Raw genomic sequence first — 20,760 nt, forward strand, 5'->3', positions numbered from 1 at the left:
TCCATCCGGCCTGTATCCACCTGGGCATTCTAGTTAGGCCGTGATAAAATGAGTCATCATTTAAAAAACTGTTCTGACATCTGTTGAACAAACCTTCACAGAAGAAAGTCGGGAGATTAAAAAACATCCTTTCCACTGAGAAAGGCCTCCAGCGCGTTCTTTGCTCTTTGAATTGGAGAATCTCAGAGTTCATAATCATTCTATGCCATTTGTAATGGTCTCGTACTTGTTCTCCTCCGAATGTGAGTCATTCATTTCACAGAAGAGTATTTTTTAATGCTAATTTGGGTGCGTAAAGAGGTACATGACTGCATCAGAACATCGGGCCTTTATCTCTAAACTTTGATGTTCTCCATCAGCTGAAGCGTTATTCAGGGTGTCGATGACGTCGTGGCATTACGGGCCATGGGTAATCATGTAAAGTAACTTATAAAGGACAAATCCCTGAGATTAACTCCGCCGCCTAAATGCCCGCTCTAATCTCACTACAGCAGGCTTTAATGGAAAAGGCTGTGTCAGTATTTAATGGTTTTATAGTAATCTTTATGTTTAACAAACGTGAAAACAAAAGAAGTGACATAACAGATGAACACATCTGAAGCCCACTGCGGGGGGGAAGGCTGCTGCAGACTGCTGACGTTACATTATCATTAATTAACACTAAAAAGAATGTACATTGTAGTTTATGAACAAAAACCTTAGCATACCCGCCAGTACCAGCAAACATTTCCAACAATATCGATGGAGCTGGAGAGGTATAATATATTTCATAATAAGAGCAATAAGAGTGCATTTATCAAATTGGACCAATTGCTTCACTCGTGACCACCTGCATGTTCACCTGCACATGTGAACGCGTCCTCGTGTGCAAGTTGACCTCAGCTCTCGTCTCCCGCTAGGACACAGGAAGCAGTGACAATCAGGAAATCTGGGACTTGATGCGGCTATATTTAAAAATGAGATCAGGCCTCGTGTAAAACTAGATAGTAAGACAGCATTGAAAAATAAATTGAATTATGTCGATAAGGATGGACTCGTTGAACTCTGTGTTCTGCACCCTGGAGCTCAGATGGAATGGAGAGAAACTGGAGCCCAGAGAGACCGAACCTGCACGGCCCAATTCAGCTCTGAGAAGTATCTGCAATGAACCCCCCCCCCCCCCCCCTCCCCCACCAAGGTGACAACTGACCACCAATTACAGACGTTGTTAACGATCCAGCGAGTGATGATGACCCTCCATTTGATTGATATTGCTGAAATGGGTCCACTGCATTCAGGAAATGGGCTCCTCTGCTTTCTCGTGAGTGCATTCACTCTTCACTCGATCCCTCCCCAACATGTCTCTGGTTTCTGGTCAGGACGAGTATCTTTAGTCTGGCCCTGGGGCTGATTATAGGTCTGGAGGACTGGGGCACTTTTAGCTCATCGCTTTGCTTCCTGGCTTGAAGCTTTTGATGAGGGCTTGTTGCAAAAAAACAGAAGCTCAAAGTCTCGTTCAAACACGGGCCCCGGGGGAGGGGGGGGGGGGGGGGCGGAGGAGGCATAATATCATAAGAGAAAGTTGAAAACATGAGACACTAATAATAATTCCTTTTGTTCATGTTTCGTGAGAGGTTAAAGGAGTGTTTTCTAAGTGTACGTGTGTGCAGAGCAGGGTTCTGGTGACGGGAAGGAGTGGAGCTTCCCTTCACTTTGGCTCTCAGCATCGATTGCCCCCCGCTCATTTTAAAGCGGCACGTGGGTCTAAATGACATTACTGTAAAGTGTAGCCCGTCCCCGCGGAGGGAACGTTAGCCGCCTCGCTGCCTCCTCACCTTACTCATCGATAACAAAAGAATGTGAAAAAAGACGAGAATGTTCAAACGCACGGAGGAGTAAATTCCTGAATAATCACTGGTAAGAGCAAAATGTGAGGAAAGGGAAAAGTGGTTTGTATTAACCAGTTTATACATAGTCACTATTACTTTCGTTATCTACTGTCAGTTATCGGCGTTATCAGCTGCGGGATGAGGTGGCAGATTTTGGGGGGACGGGTGGAGCCCCCACCTCTTCGGTGGGGGGGGGTTGGGGGGGGGGACAGCCGGTGTTGGCACGGCCTGAAAGGAGCCGTTCTCCTGCTGCATGTGCCAAGTGGTGTCAGCCCGCCGGCGGCCTCCCCGCTGGAGGTCGTGGCGAGAGGACCGGGACACATTAAGAAAAGCTGTTGAAACACATGGCGTCTTTTGGAGATGCAATTACTGCTTTGGTTGATTTAATGCTACGTGTTTGATTATTTTTTTTATCTTATTCTAAATAAGGAGTAATTGAAGTTATGGTTTCTTTTAATCCTCATTTAACCTTTTTGAGTTCTTCTTAACCCTTTGATCAGCTGTTTCACTTCCCCACTTATAAGTGCTTCCAAACCACATTGACGGAAGAGTTATGTGCACTTTCTTGATCACGGTGTTTCTGCCAGATGATAAATCTGAAGTGACGGCTCGTCCCGGTTCTCAGACATTTTGGTCACTTTGATGTTGTTTCCATCTCGCTTCGCATCCACATTGAGTCAGTCAGCACCTCTGTGGTTAGAAACCTCTTCTCTGTGAGCCAGACGTCCTGGAATGCACAGTTTAAAGATGAAATGACGGCTTGTTATCCATCATAGATGAACAGATGTCCACAGGCTCCCACCGACAACATGGAAACCTTCAAAACACAATCTCCATTCATCCAACCCACATAAAGTATTTTTGAAAGTTGGTTAAAATCGAGGTTTTGGAATTGACCGCAGCTTTGGAGTCCACTTGTGTAGAATAAGTTCCTCAAAGAGGCAACTACATGTTTCTGACCATGTTTTACCATTTCAGATGGATGTTGCTGATCGAAAACTGATCTGAATTGTTGCCGTTCTTGCCTTATCAGCATATATTAAAGGGGTATGTCATATTTGGAGATTGTGTTTCTAGCTCGTCTTTCTTTCCCGTCCAGGCCTGGATCTCAGTGACTGTCACCAACCATGAGCGGGGGGGTGAACGTCAAAGTCATATCTCAGAGTCAGAGCGACGCAGGTGTCGGCTCGAGTCTGCCTCTGCCTCGAGGCGTGATGCCGCTCTCCAAGGTGGATCCCAAACAGCACTACGGCGCCCCCCCCAATCCGACGGGGCAGTATCACCATGCAGCCAGGCGACAGCCTTCCTGCTCTTCCTCTTCCGGGTCCTCGGCTCCCGCAGAGCTGCTGAGAGGTGCCGCGTTGAAGAACCACCTGCTGCAGCAGAAGACCGCCTTGTGTTCCCCCCGAGGCCCGGCGGCCACGGAGCGGACTGACGGAACCTGCTCGGCCTACAGCAGCCCCCGGACCCCCAAGAGGGAAGTCCGGCGCTCCAAAGACACCCTGGACCTCCGGGCCGGCACGCTGACCCAGACGACCATGCAAGACCTCCAGTTGAGACGGACCACCAACAAAAACTGGACCTTCGGCAAGTACCGGCTGAAGAGTGTGGACAACGCGGCCGAGCGGGACGCCTGGAGCCGGCTCTCCGCCGGTGTCCAGGCGGGACACGCCAGAGGACGTCTCTGTGGTACCAAAGGTGCCAACGGGAATGAGCTGCCCGCCGTGTCCACCTCTGGAATGGGCAATATCCAAAGAGAGGTGAGGAGCGTCTCCTACCAGCACCAGTCCAGGGGAAAACCAAAACCTTCTCCTCACACATTCAACCTGCCACGGCGAGGGAGTGAGCCGGGACAAGTCAACGCGGCCGCCGTCGCTCCCTTCCGCTTCAGGTGAGGGCGGTTTTTACGTACCATTGCACACACTGCAGTTAACTTTAAGGACACTTTGAATGTACTGTATTTTCTTTTATAGTAGAACCTCATTGATACTAAATGTAGTTTTTTTTTTTGTTCCTTTCGTTTCCTGAAGGTTTCAGGTCCACGAGGACACCGACCCCCCCCTGGATGACCTCAGTGACTGTTCCTCAGACTCCATGGAGGTCTGCTGTGACGAGCTTGGTGAGTTTCTTTGAATCTCCTCGCGTTGCATCCTGGGAATGTGGACACACCTGATGGTCTAAATCAGGGCTTCCTGACCTGGGCGTCTTAAAACAAAGATTAGAGTGTCCGTGAAGTTTAATGACTTTATCGGCACAATCGTATTCAGAGATTAAAGAGTCTTGATCCTCCACCGTGTTGTCGGAACAAGTCCCTCGTGTCTCGCAAACAGCAAACGTTTCCACTGAGTTCACGGCGTTCGTCCTCTTTGTGACGCGAGAAAACCCGTTTCTTCCACTTGTGTAATGGGGGCGTCCTGTAACAGGCGACCTTTACTACGGCTGAATGTTGACACTGCATGGGCTGTTCAGCGTGCCAGTTGTTCTCACCAGAACTGCTGCCAACCCTCGCTGATGTGCGCAGCACCTGTTATGTGCATCAGGAATTCCCCGAGTGCTTCGTTTCCTCCTCCGTGTGCGTGCGGGAAAACACACGGATTCACGGCGCAGGAAAAGATTCCCGAATCTTCTAGTGCGGAACGAACCAGCGTGAGGATGTTTACGTCATTCCTGTCAGCGCTGTGTTAAACATTAAAAGTAGAGTGTTTTTATTCTGCTGCCTGCGACAACATCCGTACAATGTTGCTAAGAGACTGACATACAAACATGACGCGCACGCACAAACGCGTGCATGGTCTGTATCGGCCCGAAGGGCTGTTCGCCATCAGCAGACACAACCGCAACTATTCAATCACGCAGTTCTAATTGAAGAGAGGTTACATGAGTAAAGATCTACTCTGAGTAAGTGATATTGATTAAGGCGCGTAAGGAGACCCTTTTGACTATAGTGTACCAGCAGTTGTCACTAGACAGAATTATTACTTGAACATGTTTGTTGTCTGAGTTCATGTCAGGAGATTTGTAGATATTCTTCCAGAGGCCTCACCATGTTGAAGTGACATCAACACAGGCAGAGCTTTAGGCTAAATGCTAACAGCACGTATGGTTAATCATCACAGGAGCCTGTTAGCGTGCTAAGATGGGTGACTTTCATTAAACACAGAGTGCAGCTGATTGGCTGTTGGTGTTTATATTCCACCTGCCCCGATGATGGCAGCAGACAAAAAGGCTCAGGGACCACTAGACTGATTTATAAGGGTGCTTATTGAGACATTTTAACCACATGGTGGGGCCAGAGGGTATTTCAGCGGCTCACTCCTCTGATATAGATGTACCCTCTGTGGACCATGAATGCCTGTGATGCTGTCATTATCAAAATGTTGGACTATTGGGATGGTGTTGATTGTTCCAGGTATTAACAAACCCTCAGATCTTAAGGACCATTTATCCATTTATTCCTCATAATGGACCCCTCGTCGGCCATTATCCCAGCAGCATAAGGTTCAAAGCTCTAAATCACTAGGCTGCGTTACTTTACAGGGCATTTTAAATACAGTGTCTGATATATTTGGCTCCTGATTACACAACATTTTTTTTTTAGAAATGACCTCATGTAATTGCACCAGGCCACTATTATAAATGTGTTCTTAATTACCATAATGACTTAGAGGGGTAAGAGCATCCAGCCAGTCTCCTCCGGGAGAGACGAGACCTGAGACTGAGTGGTCCTCAGCTGAGGCTGGACAGATGCAGGACTGGGAGATGGAGTGAGTGGTTCGATGGGAGGATCGGCTTTCACCTCCTGTCCCTCACCGGATGGACCTGAGGGTGGCTTAGATTCAGTGTTTGACCGTAGAGAACAGAGATGTGTCTCTGTGAGCTGTCCTCCAGCTTCAACTATAAGTAACAGAGCTGTTTTAACGCAGCAGGAAACATCTGCAGAGACAGGGGAACTTTTAAGATCTCTGGTGAGAAATCTTACTTCAAAATGACTAGAGTTTCACATAAGGGAGGATTCACTCACCCAGATTTCATATAAATAGAGCATTTATCACTCAGATGTTCAAGCAAGATGTTTTCACCACTTCTATCGTTCCGAGCAGCTTGAGTTCATCATGAATGGATTATTTGTTCTGCATATGAAGAAACTCTCATATCTGTTCAGGTCAGTCTTCATCCCTCACACTAACATTACCGCAGCACAATGACTTCATAAGATCTCCTTCCAGAAGCTTTTGTGCAGCAATAATTACCGCATGACTTCGACATGGTGCACAAACGCACTCTTCACACGTGCGTTTATTACCATCCTGTGGCCACGTTGATGTTCTCTGCGGCTTTCTCCTTTGAGCATGTGTGGAGTTTCATGAGTCCGTCGCTTTGTGGGAGCTGAGAAGCCCTAAAATGTTAACGCGTGCTGTCTGGGGAAATGTGTTTGAGACAGCTGTGTAACTGTGCTGTCATACCATTCACACACACACACACACACACACTCTCCTCAGCTGGCCAGTTGGCGAGCTGGAATCAGACCCAGATGTGAAGGAGACCAAATGCAAAACGCAGCCCCGCCCTTCTCCTGAGACGTGGTGGATTTCAGAGTTTCCACATCTTTGTAAAGTTGCATTTTACATTCAACCCAAAACCAGCAGATGTGGAGCCCGTGGGGGGGACAACGAATATGTGTAGAAGGTTTCATGGCAACAACTCCTAGGGGTAATGGACAAAAGAAAATTCAGAATAATGGAATTTAGTCTATTCACTTTTTTATGTCATGAACATCTCTGTTGAATTATCCTTAAACCATCGGCCTGCTTTATAAGCAGCCCCAAACCTTTTCGAGAAAGCTTCGCTGCTTGTTCACCTCTTCACATGCTCAATTACTGTATTAATTGGCTTTTTTTAAATTACCGTGCTGGTTATTTTAGTTAATGATATTTGATATTGGAATTTAGCTCTACTGTCAGCTTTCTGTCTGCAAACTGTATACATACTTTATGTATATTCATATATATATTCCATGGTAACTTGTTACAGACAGACATTGGAAAGAGTCATCTTATGATTCATGATGTAACTACGTTTTTCAGTCAGTCGGCTGTTCTGGGGTCAGCAGGGGAGCCTGAGAGCTTGCGATGAGGAGGAACAACACATGACCTTGTTTCCAGAAACTAACTGCCAGATTGAACCCGCCTCACTGGTCTGTGAGCCGCCCCAGGTGTCCTGAAACCCAAATTAAAAAGAAAGGCGTTGGAGTGTGGTGCAAACCCACTGTGAGGCTCAGAGCCGGACCATGTGGGCTTCGCCGCCAGCAGGCCAATCCCGTCCTGTGGATCGGCACCGTGTAGCATGCATTGTTCAAAGAAGACATTTTAGCCGATGAGCACGCGGGGGGGATGCATCACAGGGGTTCACGGAGAAGGATCACGTTCATGTTGACGAAGGAGGGCGGTTTCCATGGAGAAGCGCTGCATGCGAACGCTGCACAGCCTCCTGGAGCCTCCTGAGAGACGGACCGAGGGGAATATCTTTAAATGATATACACTCGAATGTCAAAGAAAAAAGACTTCCAATAAGACAGCATCCTGTGTGTGTGTGTCTTATATTGTCTTGAAGATATTTTCAAAGTGTGCTTACGGGTGTGTTCCTCGCTCACACTGACACATCCTGTTGCTTACTTCAGTCTGCTGAAGTGAAGTCACTCATTTGGCCCAATGCGCTTTTGGAATTTTAAGCCCCACGTTCTCGTTTTTTTTTTTTTTTTTTTTAAAGCAGTGGACAAAGACAATATTTTCTTCGGTGATTTTCATTAACTCATGTCATCATTGTGAGGATTACAGATGTCCATTTATATATCGTAGCACTGCTAATCCCTAACATATGATTTATCCATCTGTTAATCTGGAATTGATACCGTAAGGAAGCTCAGACAGGATCAAGAGGTAAGCTGGATGCTCCAGTTGTTCTAAGTGGGATTTCAACAGTGACCATCATGTCTGCTCTGGCCTGGAATTACAAATATGAACGTGCATCCATTCACATTAACAACTTGTCCACTATCAACCCAAATCATGCATCGCATTGAGAGTATTGAAGAGGGAGCACTGTAGGTGATGGAGGGGGAGGGGAAGAACAAAGGAATCAGAGGAGACGCTGAGGAAACATGGAGCCTCGGAGCAGAACGGAGCCTGGCTTTTAAATCCACAGATGGTCGCCTCTCATCGCTCTCTTGCATTTCACATATTCTGCCGAGACACAGCAAAGCATCTTTTTAAACGAAGGGAAAAAAGCAGGGAAGGAGGAGGGATGGCGGGAGGGAGGCGAGTGGGAGGCGAGGCAGAGGCAGCAGAGAGTGGGGGGAGGAGGGAGCGCTGATGCGTCTGCTGCCGCTGTCATTCCGCTGCTGCGCGGCTCGGCGGCAGGAGGGTGCGCTGGGAGGGAGGAGTGTGGAACGAAATCGGAGGAAAAGGAGGACGGCAAGGGAAGGAGAGAAAGGGAGTGCCTGGGAAGCACTGCAACAGCTGCAACTGCAGCAGCCTTAGAGGAGGAATACGAGGAGGAGGAGGAGGAGGAGGAGGAGGAGGAGGCGGAGGGAAGAAAGGGAAGGCTGCGGGATCGTCTGAAGGGGAAGCATTTTTATATTAATGGTTTTGCACGAGGAGAAAGGTTTGATACGGGAGCCTGTTTTCTCCCTCGCTGATGCCTTTCTACTTGGTCTCATGCGGGAGGCGTGCCTGGGAATAGTGCGACAGGCAGAGAAGGAGACTTAAAGATGGAAAGGACGGACAGCACAAAGGCATACGGCCAAGCAGATGGCAAAGGAGTTGGTATGGCAGCAAAGAGGGCAAAGTCTGGCGTCCCCCAGGGCACGCCGAGGGGGGAGCTGAAGGTTTACCGGGCCGGTAGCTCCGACGGCCGGCTGCCAGTGTCCTCCAATCTCCGCAAGCAGAGGTCTATGACGAACCTGGCCGTGCTCACTGACGCCGAGAAGAAGTTGCACCTTTACGAGCCCAAGTGGTCCGATGACATGGCCAGGCCCGGGGCAGGGCCGGCCAAGACGGGCAAGCCAAAGACAGCCGGGGTCGGCAGCAGTGCCGGAGGGGGTGCCCCTCTTTCTCGGAACCTATCCAAATCCGAACACTCGCTGTTCCAGGGCAAACCCAAGCCCTTCAGCCCCCTGGCCGCGCCGTCCGCCCTGAGCAAGCAGAGCCGCATACCCCGGGCTCCTTACGCCGAGGTGAAGCCCCTGAGCAAGGCGCCCGAGGACGGGAAGTCCGATGACGAGATCCTCTCCAGCAAGGCCAAGGCCAACGCTAAGAAGCAGGGGGCCGGAGCCGGAGGGGAGTCCGGCTCCAAAGGCCAAGGGGAGGAAGGGGGAGACAAGCCCTTCCTGAAGGTGGACCCGGAACTGGTGGTGACTGTGCTGGGCGACCTGGAGCAGCTGCTCTTCAGCCAGATGTTGGGTGAGTAGAGCGGTCTCGGGTACCCGTACCACCCCCCCGGCCCCCCCCGACGCCACGGTACGCGCGGGCCGCCATGTGCTACAAACCAAACGCCCCTCTTGTAAGATTTGTCGGTGCTACTCCGCATGCACGCCCCCTTCAATACAGCCTCCACACGGCACCTGCTGGAGACCCGCATCCCCCCTCCAACGGATTGAAAGCAGCCCAGCGACTGAGAAAAAAAAAAAAAAAGATTAGAGATCCTCGTGGTGCTGGCAAAGCAACCTGCGCTTCTTCATTATTTCACTGAATGCTGCGTTGGTTTTGTTCCATTCAGCTCAATGCAAGAAAACACCAGACGCACAGCGATGCTCTATTGTTCTTATGCATCCGGCGTGTCACGTAAGGTGTCTAAGGCCACTGACTCTTTGAAATGTTCCTCTCACAACGTTGCCGGCTGATTGCATGAACGAAGCCTGGGGGGGGGGGGGGTTCGGGGATTATTACGAGCAAACTGATCTCCTTTTCTAAAGCTCTGGTTTTGCTGCAACACGTGCCTTTGCACTCCAGGGTTCATCCGCTCCTCCACGTCCGCGACGGGGGGAAGAAGGCATGCCATGTTGAATTCATTTTAGGCACAGCTCCACTCATCTGTGGAGTGCTGACGGACGAGAAAATGTCTCTGTCTCCCTCTGGATGCATCAGGAGGCAGAGCTTAATGAATATTAAATAGGTATAGATCACGTGATGGCGATTCCAATGGCTTCCATCATATTTTCTTTGTGTATCAAAGCTTGCGTCCTTGTTTAGCTGAAGGTGTATGTATCTAGTCATGATGTGGTTCAATATCAGGTTAGATTCAAGTCATTTTACAATTCAGCTGAGATCTGTAGTGACTATTAGATAGAAAGAGGAAATGATCATTACTGATCCTCAATGCATAAAACACCTTTTTTTTTTCAATGATTGTGTTTCTCACCACACATTTGATAGCAGATTTTCCAATGCACAGAACAGGAAGATTAGAGCATTAGAGCTTTGCATTAACTCATAGTCCTAAAATCCTATCATTGACTAATCTGATTCAAGCATGTCATACCGCAACAACCAGCTCATGTACTATTTAATTATTTGCGATTCTATCTCACCTACATCATCAGCAGAGCGTGTTCTCTGTTGCTTCTTAATAAACCCATCTGTGGTGATTAAATCTGTTGTCCATGCCTCATTAGCCAATGTGGACGTCTATCAGTCATGTTAGTCACACGCAGAGTCAACCACCAACTGTAAGCAATGACAGACCAGCAGCATCACTGGTGTTTGGGTGTGAAACCTGAAGCAACGTTTCTAAAAGCTCTACAGAACGTGGCCTGCTTCTTTAACCTATTTACATCACGTTTGCATTAGAGTGCCTCAAACTGGTGCATTTTTTCCCCTCGTTGTACCACTTTGACCTCCATGATCTGAAGAGCAATTTAAAGTCATTAGTCCCCAAATAAGGGGTATTTTTTATCTAAATTAATTATTTATCATCATTTTAGGTGAGTGAAGTGCCTTTGGGCTCAGGAAAAGCTGCCATGAAGGAAACAGAACCTGCAAAGGCGGTAATCTGTCACAAAAAAAAATGGAATTAATATGAATTATATATTCATTTTCATTTATTGAGCTCTGCATAGTGGACCGGAACTTTTTTCCCTTGCCTGACGGCATGTGGACAGCCTTGTTACTAAAAATAGATCCATTTATTCATTGTCTACGATGCATTTGAGGCCAGCTAAATGAAGTCCCTTGTATCTGCATTACATCACATGATGAGACGGCTGAAAGGACGCTTTTTGATGACCACAGAAGGTCTCTTTGTTTACCAACAAGGCATCACAAACACGCTCCTCCATTCAACGGTTATGCTGATATTGTCTAAGTTTGGTCACTAGTGGAACGTGGTCTTCATCACGAGACGAGCCTGCAGATGATCCTGCACAATACAACACTAGCATTCGAAAACAAATGGAGCCTTCATGCTTTTATTTTGTGGTTGGATTATCTCGTTAAAAAATTCTTCCTCTTCCAGCAGAGCGATTGTCTGCTGTGTAATAAATGGAAACAGACTAGCTTCCAATTTGTTTCTTGAAAGTGATTAATGAACTATGACAAATAGATTCTAGGTCATTAAAACGATAGATAGAGACCTGAAGATGAGAGTAGAAAAAGACAGAAGGACTCCTGGAAAAAGAGTAAAAGCAAACTTCAATCCATTGTGATTTTATGTGATCTGACGTGTAAGACGAGTAGTGGTAGTAGAATACAATAGATTGTTATATTCCACGTTGGCATGAAAGGATCATGATGTTTTGGCTTTTAAAGGGACAGTAAGATCAACTTAACTCAGTTAAAGTAACAGCTGAATCGATTGGAATCGGGACTAGCTTTGCGATTTACCCGGTATCTTTCAAAAGTTCAAGTTCAAAAAGTCGATTCCTAGTTTCGATTCTCAGTCCGCCGGCGCCGACCGGAAATAGAAACCGCTGAACACCAACGAAGAAGCGTCCACCGGAAGTGTTGGCGTAACAGCGCGATCGAACACGGACAGCGTGCGTGCGCGCGCGCGGGTGCCGGGAGGCCCGAGCGGAGCGGTCCTCTCTGTTAAAATGAGCCGTGAGGCTGGCGCTGCAAAGGAAAAAAAGATTATGCTAGCACTCCCCGACCGCTAGCACCCCCCCCCCGTCAGCGAAAGGGGGGGTGGGGGGGGTGAGTTGGCCCCGTCTGTGACGCGCTGCCTCTGCATCCGTGGGAGCAAGGTAACGTTTAAGTACCTGCAGCATCACACACTCGCGTGTAAATGTGTTTTTGTGAGGTTTCAAAAATAACGCTCTCTTGAGGAAAGTGTACCCCTGTTAAAATATATTCATTCATTTATAATGTTTATACAATATTCAAGTTCATAGCTTGATATTTATATTGTAGTTGAAAACAGCCCTGTTAGAAATTCATAGTAAAGTTAATAAAAAGTTTATAGAATTAACGTTGATCAGGTCAGACTATTTCCTTCAGAAAGACCCTTGGTTAGCAAGCTCATTTAAAATATCTCAAACTTTTTTGACCCTGCCTCTTAAAAGAATCGGAATCGAGAATCGCCGGGAACCGGAATCTTAACAAGGAATCGGAATCGTTCAAATTCAAACGATACCCTAACCCTATAAGTCACCAATCTGCATGATGGAGTTGAGCAACCTATGACATTGCTGCGAGTTACTTTTTCCCATCTGCAGCATCAGCTGCTGTTGTGAGAAAGCTGCAGGTTTGTCGAGGGCCTCGGGTTTCACGGGAACTCTGATCCGATGACACAAGCTTTTAAAATGAACCGTAGAGGCTCATAAAGACTTTCGCTCCACTTGCTAATAGGTTTAGTTTATCGAAATTTGGGTTGAAAGTTTCAACCATTTGGGGCACCATGTGGGACCAATTTTATTGATTGTTTAGCAGTGTGTGTTTTTTAACTGTTACTAACTTTAAGGCATTAGGATTTATTGTGCCGCACTTTAAGATGTGTTTCATGCAGATCACACCCTGTGACATCATTCAGAGGTCTTTCCCAATTTACATCTGCTTCAGTTTTATTGCTCTGCACTGGAGGCGTCAGCGAGGGCTGCTTACTCCATTTGGAATCACGAATCAGGAAACATTTATTGCCATAATATGTCAGACATACAAGGAATTTGACCTGGCGGTTGGTGCATGACAACAGACAAGACAACATAGTGCAGGAATAAAAATAATAATACTAATAATAAAATATAATGCTATGGGTTATTCATCTAAAGCTATGGGTTAGTTAAGTGGAAAATAAAAATGCAGTTGGTACAGATCTGTTGATTAAATAAATCACTAATAATAAAAGACGGTCTTATCTTGTCTTATCTTAGCATTGGTTGAGGCTGGTGCTGTTGCACGTGTGTCTCTGAGCCCACGATGAAGGTTTGAATACGTTCCCAGGAATTCAACATGAATAAGTTAGCAGTGTGCCCGAATTAGAATGTGCTGTGACTAAATGATTTATTCTTAAACTGAGGACTTTCAAGAAGTACGTAGAAATTAGTCCTTTGCATCACAGGAAGCGTGTTTTTAACTAAGCACACCCTGGGTCGACCCTGTCTTCAAGAAATTACATTTACTTAACAACATCTTCCATTTTTTATTTTTTAAGGGAAACCTTCATTACATTTGAGTAACTTAATCTGAGAAAATTGTTTCCGATACCTGTCATGTCCGCATTGTCATTGACGTATTACCTAATATCACAAAACATTCATCCACACACACACATGGGCTTTACACCAGTGGTTCCCAACCTGGGAACAAATGAGGTACGGCCCATTTGGGGTTCACGCATTCACCACAGGGGGAAGTTAGCAGGTCTTGTGTGTGTATGAAGGGCGTGTAATTGTTCCCATGTGATATCGATGCCCACTTTACGTGAATGAGTTCAACCTCCTCATATGAAAACAGCCCATTATTTGGCGTCTGCTCACGTGACCTCATCTTCCCCTTTCCTCCCTCCAGTCAACGCACTGACATTGCAGTGGAAATCCCCATCTCATATTGTTCCTCAGGGTGGTTCCTCTCATTTGTTACAGCTAACACAACCACATCATTGTAGTGTAATATGGACGTGACGCGGTCACGGCACACTGACTGCACACTTGGGCCCAATGGCGCTGAGTCAATGCTTCCATGGAACAGAAGGAGGTAAGGAAGAAGAGATCCTGCTGCGGCATGAATGTCAGAGCTCATCCCCCCTGGTGGGCGATCTGTTTCCGTATTTCATTCCCCGGGATGTACCACCTCGGCGGCGAAAGGGGAGGGATGGAGCGGATGTCACCATGGCGAGGGAGCCCATGGAGGGAGATGTGTACAGCTTAATGATGTGAACACACGCCGGCTATGTGCTTACACAGGAGACACCTTGTCCCATCAGTCCAGACACGAGTCACGGCGAAACCACGCCTGCGTCCGCGAGTTTCTCCTAAAACGCCCGCACGGACCACCGCAAAACGGCAGCTGGTGTCTCATGGTGGAGGGTGGATGGAGTTTTACTAAATGTTTCATGACCTTTTTGTTCTGCATGACTGACCCCGCAGACCCCGAGTCCCAGAGGAAGCGCACCGTGCAGAATGTCCTTGACCTCCGCCAGAACTTGGAGGATACAATGTCGAGTCTGCGAGGCTCTCAGCTCAGTCACAGGTGAGTGCTTTTGAAATCTGCATTTTGGGGATTTTAGCATTGTCTCTTAATGTTTATATCACACAAATAAATGAAGACTGTGCATGTTTTGTTCAGAAAATTGAATTGTTTTTTAGTTTGAACTGAAAGAAAAGCCCATGTGAAGAGCAGAGAGCTTGTTGGATCGATACAAGACACATTAAAATGTTTGGAGAGGCGCCACCTGGTGCACATCTGGCTTCCCTCCTTCCTAAAGAGCCCGTCTCTGTTTCGTGCTCAGGACTTTTTTCTAGGAATCTCTCTCATCAGCAAAAGGCCCAGGAATTAAACTGGGGCAACAACCAGAGCACAAGGCACGTGTGGAGGACAGGTCTTGTCACTTTCATACGTACGATAGAATCCTATGTGCTTAAGCAGGAGCAACATTCTGCTTTTATCACTTGAAACCTCCATCATTTTTTTTACATGAACACAGAATGAATTTTCTTTGCAATTTGCAGTCACTTCTACTTCGGATCGGAATTCTGGAGCTCTATGAAGCTCTTTTTGACCCATTGTAGCTTGAATTGGTAAATCAGAGCTGCTCATCAACCCCTCGTTGGAAAAGCTGCTGATTGGATCTCTGTCTTCTGCTTTAGGTATTAAATGCTGTGCATTTACAGGTTTTTTTTTTAGTACCACCAAAAACGTTGACCTATTATTAGTAATTCCCATTGGATGCTTTGGGATACGTCTTGTTTTTTTTCCGCATCACATTTCTGTAGAACAATTATCTTCAATCTTTCGGATGTCTTTTACAATGCGAATAAAAATGAACCCTCCGTGAGGTTCAGCACCATGTAGATGAATTATCCATCAACAATGGGTAAAAATACTCCCAGAGTCGCAGCCATTGCAATATTCATTTGGGGGAGCTGTTACGTGGAGTTGTGCGATCGGCAGAGAAGAAGCTCACAGCCATCAGATCAGGAGGACATTTCCAGTCCTGCCCCACTTCCAGTGAAATGTTCAGGATGTTGGAGCTTCAGATAGAAGCTTCAGATAGACGACACTCGTGAAAAGCACGCTCTTGTGTGAATGTATCGCTCAAAGAGACCACGTTAACACATGGGTCCATTTATCCGTATTCGGGTTCAAAGAGCCTACATTTTTAGACCTGCTCTACCTGGGCCATGGGGGGTTCTTTGACGGAATGAGAGTTGTCTGAATCTGACCCCCGCTGCCCCTTTCAGCTGCATGGACAGCAGTAACGCGGGCTACGACAGCGACGACACCAACGCCCGCAGCGTGTCCAGCCTGTCCAACCGCTCCTCGCCGCTCTCCTGGCGCCACGGCCAGTCCAGCCCCCGGCTCCAGGCGGGCGACGCCCCGTCCTCCACGGGCGCCGGCTACAAGGGGGCCAAGGTCGCGGCCCAGACGATGCCGGCCCGCTGCGCCGGCCGCCTCCGCGGCGCGTCCCGCGCCGAGCTCATCGACGGGCTGGACGACGGCGACCTCAAGTCCGGTTACCTGAGCGACGGCGACCTCCTCGGGAAGAGCCTGCCGGACGACGACGACGACAACGACGACAACCTGGCCAACGGGTAAGAGCGCCCGAGGGCGGGGTTTTGTTGCACCTCCTGTTGCCGTGGCAACGTGAACCGGCGATGGCGGATTGGCTGCCTGCTGGTCGGTCCCTTCGGCCTTCACCTTGTGACCTTCAGGAGGTCGTTTCCTTTTACTCACAACGGGCCGTGAGCTCATTGTTGCCGTCTGAATTTCAGTTTTCTATATGCAACAGTGGTTTGGTAGAGGCTCCTATTGCCGACACAGTGTCTCGTTGTCGGATGTTTTGCTTCCAGCAGCTGTCTCTTGTTTCTTTTACGCTTCTTCTTGCCCTTGAAGCTTTTTCCTCACAGTGAACGTGACTTTGTCGCAGGGCGTCTTTGACTTTGAGAGAAGGCCGTCAGAGGTTCTTTGAACTCGTGAGGCGTCCTCTCAGTTACACAATGAAACTGTTCAGCATCTGAATCTTTGAAGATTAAGGTTAACAAGTTAAAAAGCAACAATTCAATTTGATCAACCTGTTTTATTCAGGAACAGGAAATCTTCCTCCTACAGTTACAGTTGCTCTTCCTCGTCCGTCTTCTTCACGCTTTACTTATTATTTATTCTTCTCTTACTTCTTCTTTGCCTTCCTGTCTTTTATTTTCACACGTATCCTATTCTTGTTTCTCTGCTTCTTCACCTTTTTTTATTTTTCTTCTTTATCTCCCTCTTCTTCACTTCTTCTTATTCAAGCTGTTTTCCTTCTTCCTTCTCCTTGCTGTTCCTCCTCCCACATCCCTTGTGTCTTTATCTACGTTCCTCTCCCTAGTTGACAGCTGACAGTCAGAGAGAGAATCCAGGGCAGATCTCCTGTGTGGTTGAGCATCTTTATCACTTTTACACATGCAGTGGGATTTAAGCTCAGCCCCTGTGGGGCGCTCACTAGTCCCTGCTAGCCAGGTCACGTTCTCACTACAGTATGGACGAGAAAAGGAATGAGACTCATTTGGACGAGGGGAAAAAAGTGGAGCAACGAAGAAAAGAAAAGAAAAGTGTGAAATGGGTCATTTGAACTTGCAGTTGAGGAGGATCACAGCGACCAGGAGCGATGACAGAAAGAAAAAATCGACCACATGCACCGTTTGTTAAGGTGTAGAATTTATTTTGAAAAAGATCAGACATGAGAAACCTGATGAGTTTGGGATTAATCAGGGATTATGTCATGTGGGTCCAGTCCTCACAGTAACGTTCGTACACACGAAATCCATTTAAATCTGTCCTGAATTTTGAGCTCTGCTGCGCTGCTTCAGCACCATGTGAGAGGTGAGCGCTGCAGCACCGCAGGCACCAAATGATGCTAATCACATTACGTAGCCCCCTTGTTAAAAGTGCACCATCATTCATCAACAGTCCAGGAACACCACGAGCTGTGAGACATCATGGGGATTATGGGTGTGTTTGGATACATGCATGGAGGCTATCGAAGCTGCAACAACACAACCGTACATGGAAACAGCTGTTTTCTCTCTGACCTTGAGGAGGTTGCGTGCTTATATTTGGAATAAACAGCACCGTGGAACCCCTCTAATTTGCATGCTTTGGTGGTCCGTGTTTGCAGTGGTTTTTATTGGAAAAGATCCTTAAATCTCCTGCCGGAGTTGTGCAGAGCTGTTCTCGATATCAAGAACTAATCCTCCCCTCTATGAATATACCAACAACCTGTTGGTGCAGATAACTAGTTAATCCCGTTTTTCAAGCAGGCACTTGCTCTAATTTCTTTCCTCCCGGTTTCAAATTCTGTGTCACATTTGCATTTCTACTGTACATCCCTTGTCACACTCACACTGCAGCTCATTGAGAACCATTAGCTGCAAGCTCTTGAGAGGCTCCCCCCTACGTAACCATGGAAACCTGCTGGTAATCGACTGTATGGTGAAGTGAAATCTCTGTTCTCTTTCTCTTCCGTCCTATTGCCCTAGTTGTCCATGTTTGTGCATTTCCCTGATCTGGAAAAAAGCACAAAATTTGATGAGCTAAATCCAAACGCCAGAGTGAGACTTCTCCACAATAAATAATGATGTTGTGCCGCTTGTGTGAACGTGTACATGCAACGTGTACCGCTTAAAACGCTGTGGAAAGAGACAAATTATCCACTGGTGAAATCACAAGGCATGCATGTTGTTTGGATGCAACGACAGCGCAAAGCTCCACGTCTAATGGACATTGATTAAGCCACGCCAGACAGCTGTGGTTCGAGCTAAACACCCAGACAGTAATCACTGCTACAGTGTGTCTGCCTGGTCAATACTCGGATGCAACATACATCTCCACCTCCTCCAGAGCGCCATCTTTCCGTCACAGCCTCTTCACTGCTCCATCATAATCTGCTTTGGCTCAGTTAAAGAGAAAAGGGTTTAACATACAAAGCAAATATTAGCGTCCAGCAGACTAAAGCAAAGGGCCTAAAGGGCCCAAACCAGCTAAAGATCTGACAAATACACAACCACTGTGAGATCAATCAAAATGCTGTAATAGTTGTCTTTCACCATCACTGGTATCATATCACCCTATTGAAGCCATATGACCACTATTCAACATCGCATGTCATCTTAGTGGTCTTCCAGCTATGGTTGCTGTATTAATATACAAGCGCAGGTTAGTTATTTATGTCTAATGCAGATGTAAACTGGGAAAACGGCATGTTTTTTCCATAATGTCATTTAGTGGAGCCTAATCTTTGCAGCACAACATGTGAATTCCACAAGAGCCCAATCACCCTGAACATGAGGATTGTATCTGACAGATTAACTTCATATCTTGGAGGATTAACAGTTGGAAAACCCTGGTATTGGTATCCTATAATACATTATATCATATAATATCTGTCTACATTGGGTTTGGCTTTAAACTCTTTTTGGCTGATTGAGAACCTCGTAGAAAGCTGAAGTCAGTTTTCAGTCCACAGCAAATGGTTAATTTTGTCCAATATCACATTTTAAAAAACCACTTCAAAATTCCTTGTGTCACAGCTTCAGTGCAAACGATCCGATGGATTTAAATACGATCAGATAGTTTAAGAGTTCATGGTCTCACATCAAGCCACAGCGTCCACATAACCAGAGGATAAATGGTGGAATACACATTGTGGATGAGGATGTGGTGCAGTGGAACCAAAAATAGCTTGTCCTGCTACAAGGTTTTTTTTTTCTGGGGGTGTGGGGGGGGGGGCGGGGGGGCGGGGGGGACGAGGATTTAGGCATCTCGGGACCGGGGGCCGGTCCTTTTTGTGTCTCCCCCAACAATGCAGAGCAGAGAAGGGAGTCCAGCAGCATCACACCTCTGATCATGCGACACGGAGGCTCAGGATCCGCTGCCATGGCAACCGTCTTCCACTGACCGGCTGATGGACCGCCTGGTGTGTCAGTGTGATAGCTGCTGAATGGATGTACGTGTGGGGGGGGGGGGGGGGGGGGTGTACTGTATGTGCTAACTGCTAGTTAGAGAGAGAGAGAGAGAGAGAGAGAGATGGGTGTTGAAGCAGCACACTAAACTACTACAATTTCCACTGTGGGGGAGAGCTGTGTGTCTACATAGATATTATGTGTATTTCCAGTAGCATTAGTTTTTTCCAGAAATCTGATCGGGATTACTGTGAAATTGACCAAAAAAATAAACAAAGCTCTTAAATTAAAAGCATATGACGGCAGGTTTCAGACCAGAGTGACACACTTTTACCCCTCAAAAGCACTGAATGCATGGCATCGCTGTCTTCGCCTTCACCGCTTCATCTTGCAGATGAGCCAGGCCCTCGGCTTAGTTTGCCCCTCTGGCAATGTCATCGCCATGGCAACCGCAATAAAGCCTTGCCCATACGAGTCAGTGCATCCGCTCGGAGGTCGGCACGCGCGGTACAAAAGTGAGTGTTTGTAGTTCTACAGCATCGCTCGTGGAAACTATGTGTACCGACGAGCACGTCCTGCAGCACACAAAGGGGTTTGTTGTAGTCATCTGACCCTGGATCTGTGCCTCTGGCCGTCTGCTGTCAATTTCCCTTTCCTGCCCCATGGGTTGGACCTTCCCATGGGTACGACCCCCTCAAACCCATCTGCACCAATGGGTTGCGGTCAGTCCGTCATTGGCCGTTGTCCTGGAAGACGGGATGTTGTTTTGAGACCTCTGAAGACTACACACACACACACACACACACACACACACACACAAAGTTTTGCATTTGGTTTAAGCCTGCTTTCCAGACGCATCTGGGGTCAATGTGGAGCTCTCATTTTCCACCAAAGGGTCAATGAAATATTGCATCTAGAAGGCACCCCCCCCAACCCCAAACCTGCCTCATGTAGCATCCTCCCCCACGTGAATAATGGACCATTACAGCAGCACCCCAGGGAGTATGAATCACCCCAGTATCATGTCTGCGTGTGGTCGTCTGCAGTTTGGATTCCACCAGTGAACAACACTCCCCCAGGGTGGAAACTATGATGCTGTCTGGCTCAGTGTATTTATATATATATATATATATATATATATATATATATATAATCTCAATTTCTTTATCGGAATAATGTGGAACGTGTTATTCCGTCATTCTGCCTTCATTTGAGAGGTTTGTTTGAAGTCAGTACAGAGATGTCAGATTATCTGCTTCAAGTCTAGCTAATGAAGACGGGTGAGTCCAGATTAAGGAACATACGAGT

The 20,760-nt window shown here is 47.2% G+C and overlaps 1 protein-coding gene across 3 annotated transcripts in view; it reads left to right on the forward strand.

Moving 5' to 3' along the window:
* nav1b (neuron navigator 1b) overlaps nucleotides 1–20,760 on the forward strand; it is a 49,982-nt gene that overhangs the window by 4,967 nt on the left and 24,255 nt on the right. For 2 of the 3 annotated variants that reach the window (XM_062564082.1, XM_062564083.1), the window contains exons 1-3: nucleotides 7,761–9,325; nucleotides 14,443–14,545; nucleotides 15,757–16,107. In XM_062564082.1, the coding sequence (XP_062420066.1) occupies nucleotides 8,635–9,325; nucleotides 14,443–14,545; nucleotides 15,757–16,107 (1,145 nt within the window). In that variant the 5' untranslated portion in view covers nucleotides 7,761–8,634. Of the gene's footprint in view, nucleotides 1–2,967; nucleotides 3,760–3,898; nucleotides 3,988–7,760; nucleotides 9,326–14,442; nucleotides 14,546–15,756; nucleotides 16,108–20,760 lie in introns of those variants that run through there. The other variant, XM_062564081.1, reaches the window with a different exon arrangement.

This window comes from Pungitius pungitius, chromosome 8 (assembly GCF_949316345.1).
Source record: "Pungitius pungitius chromosome 8, fPunPun2.1, whole genome shotgun sequence".
NCBI lineage: Eukaryota > Metazoa > Chordata > Actinopteri > Perciformes > Gasterosteidae > Pungitius > Pungitius pungitius.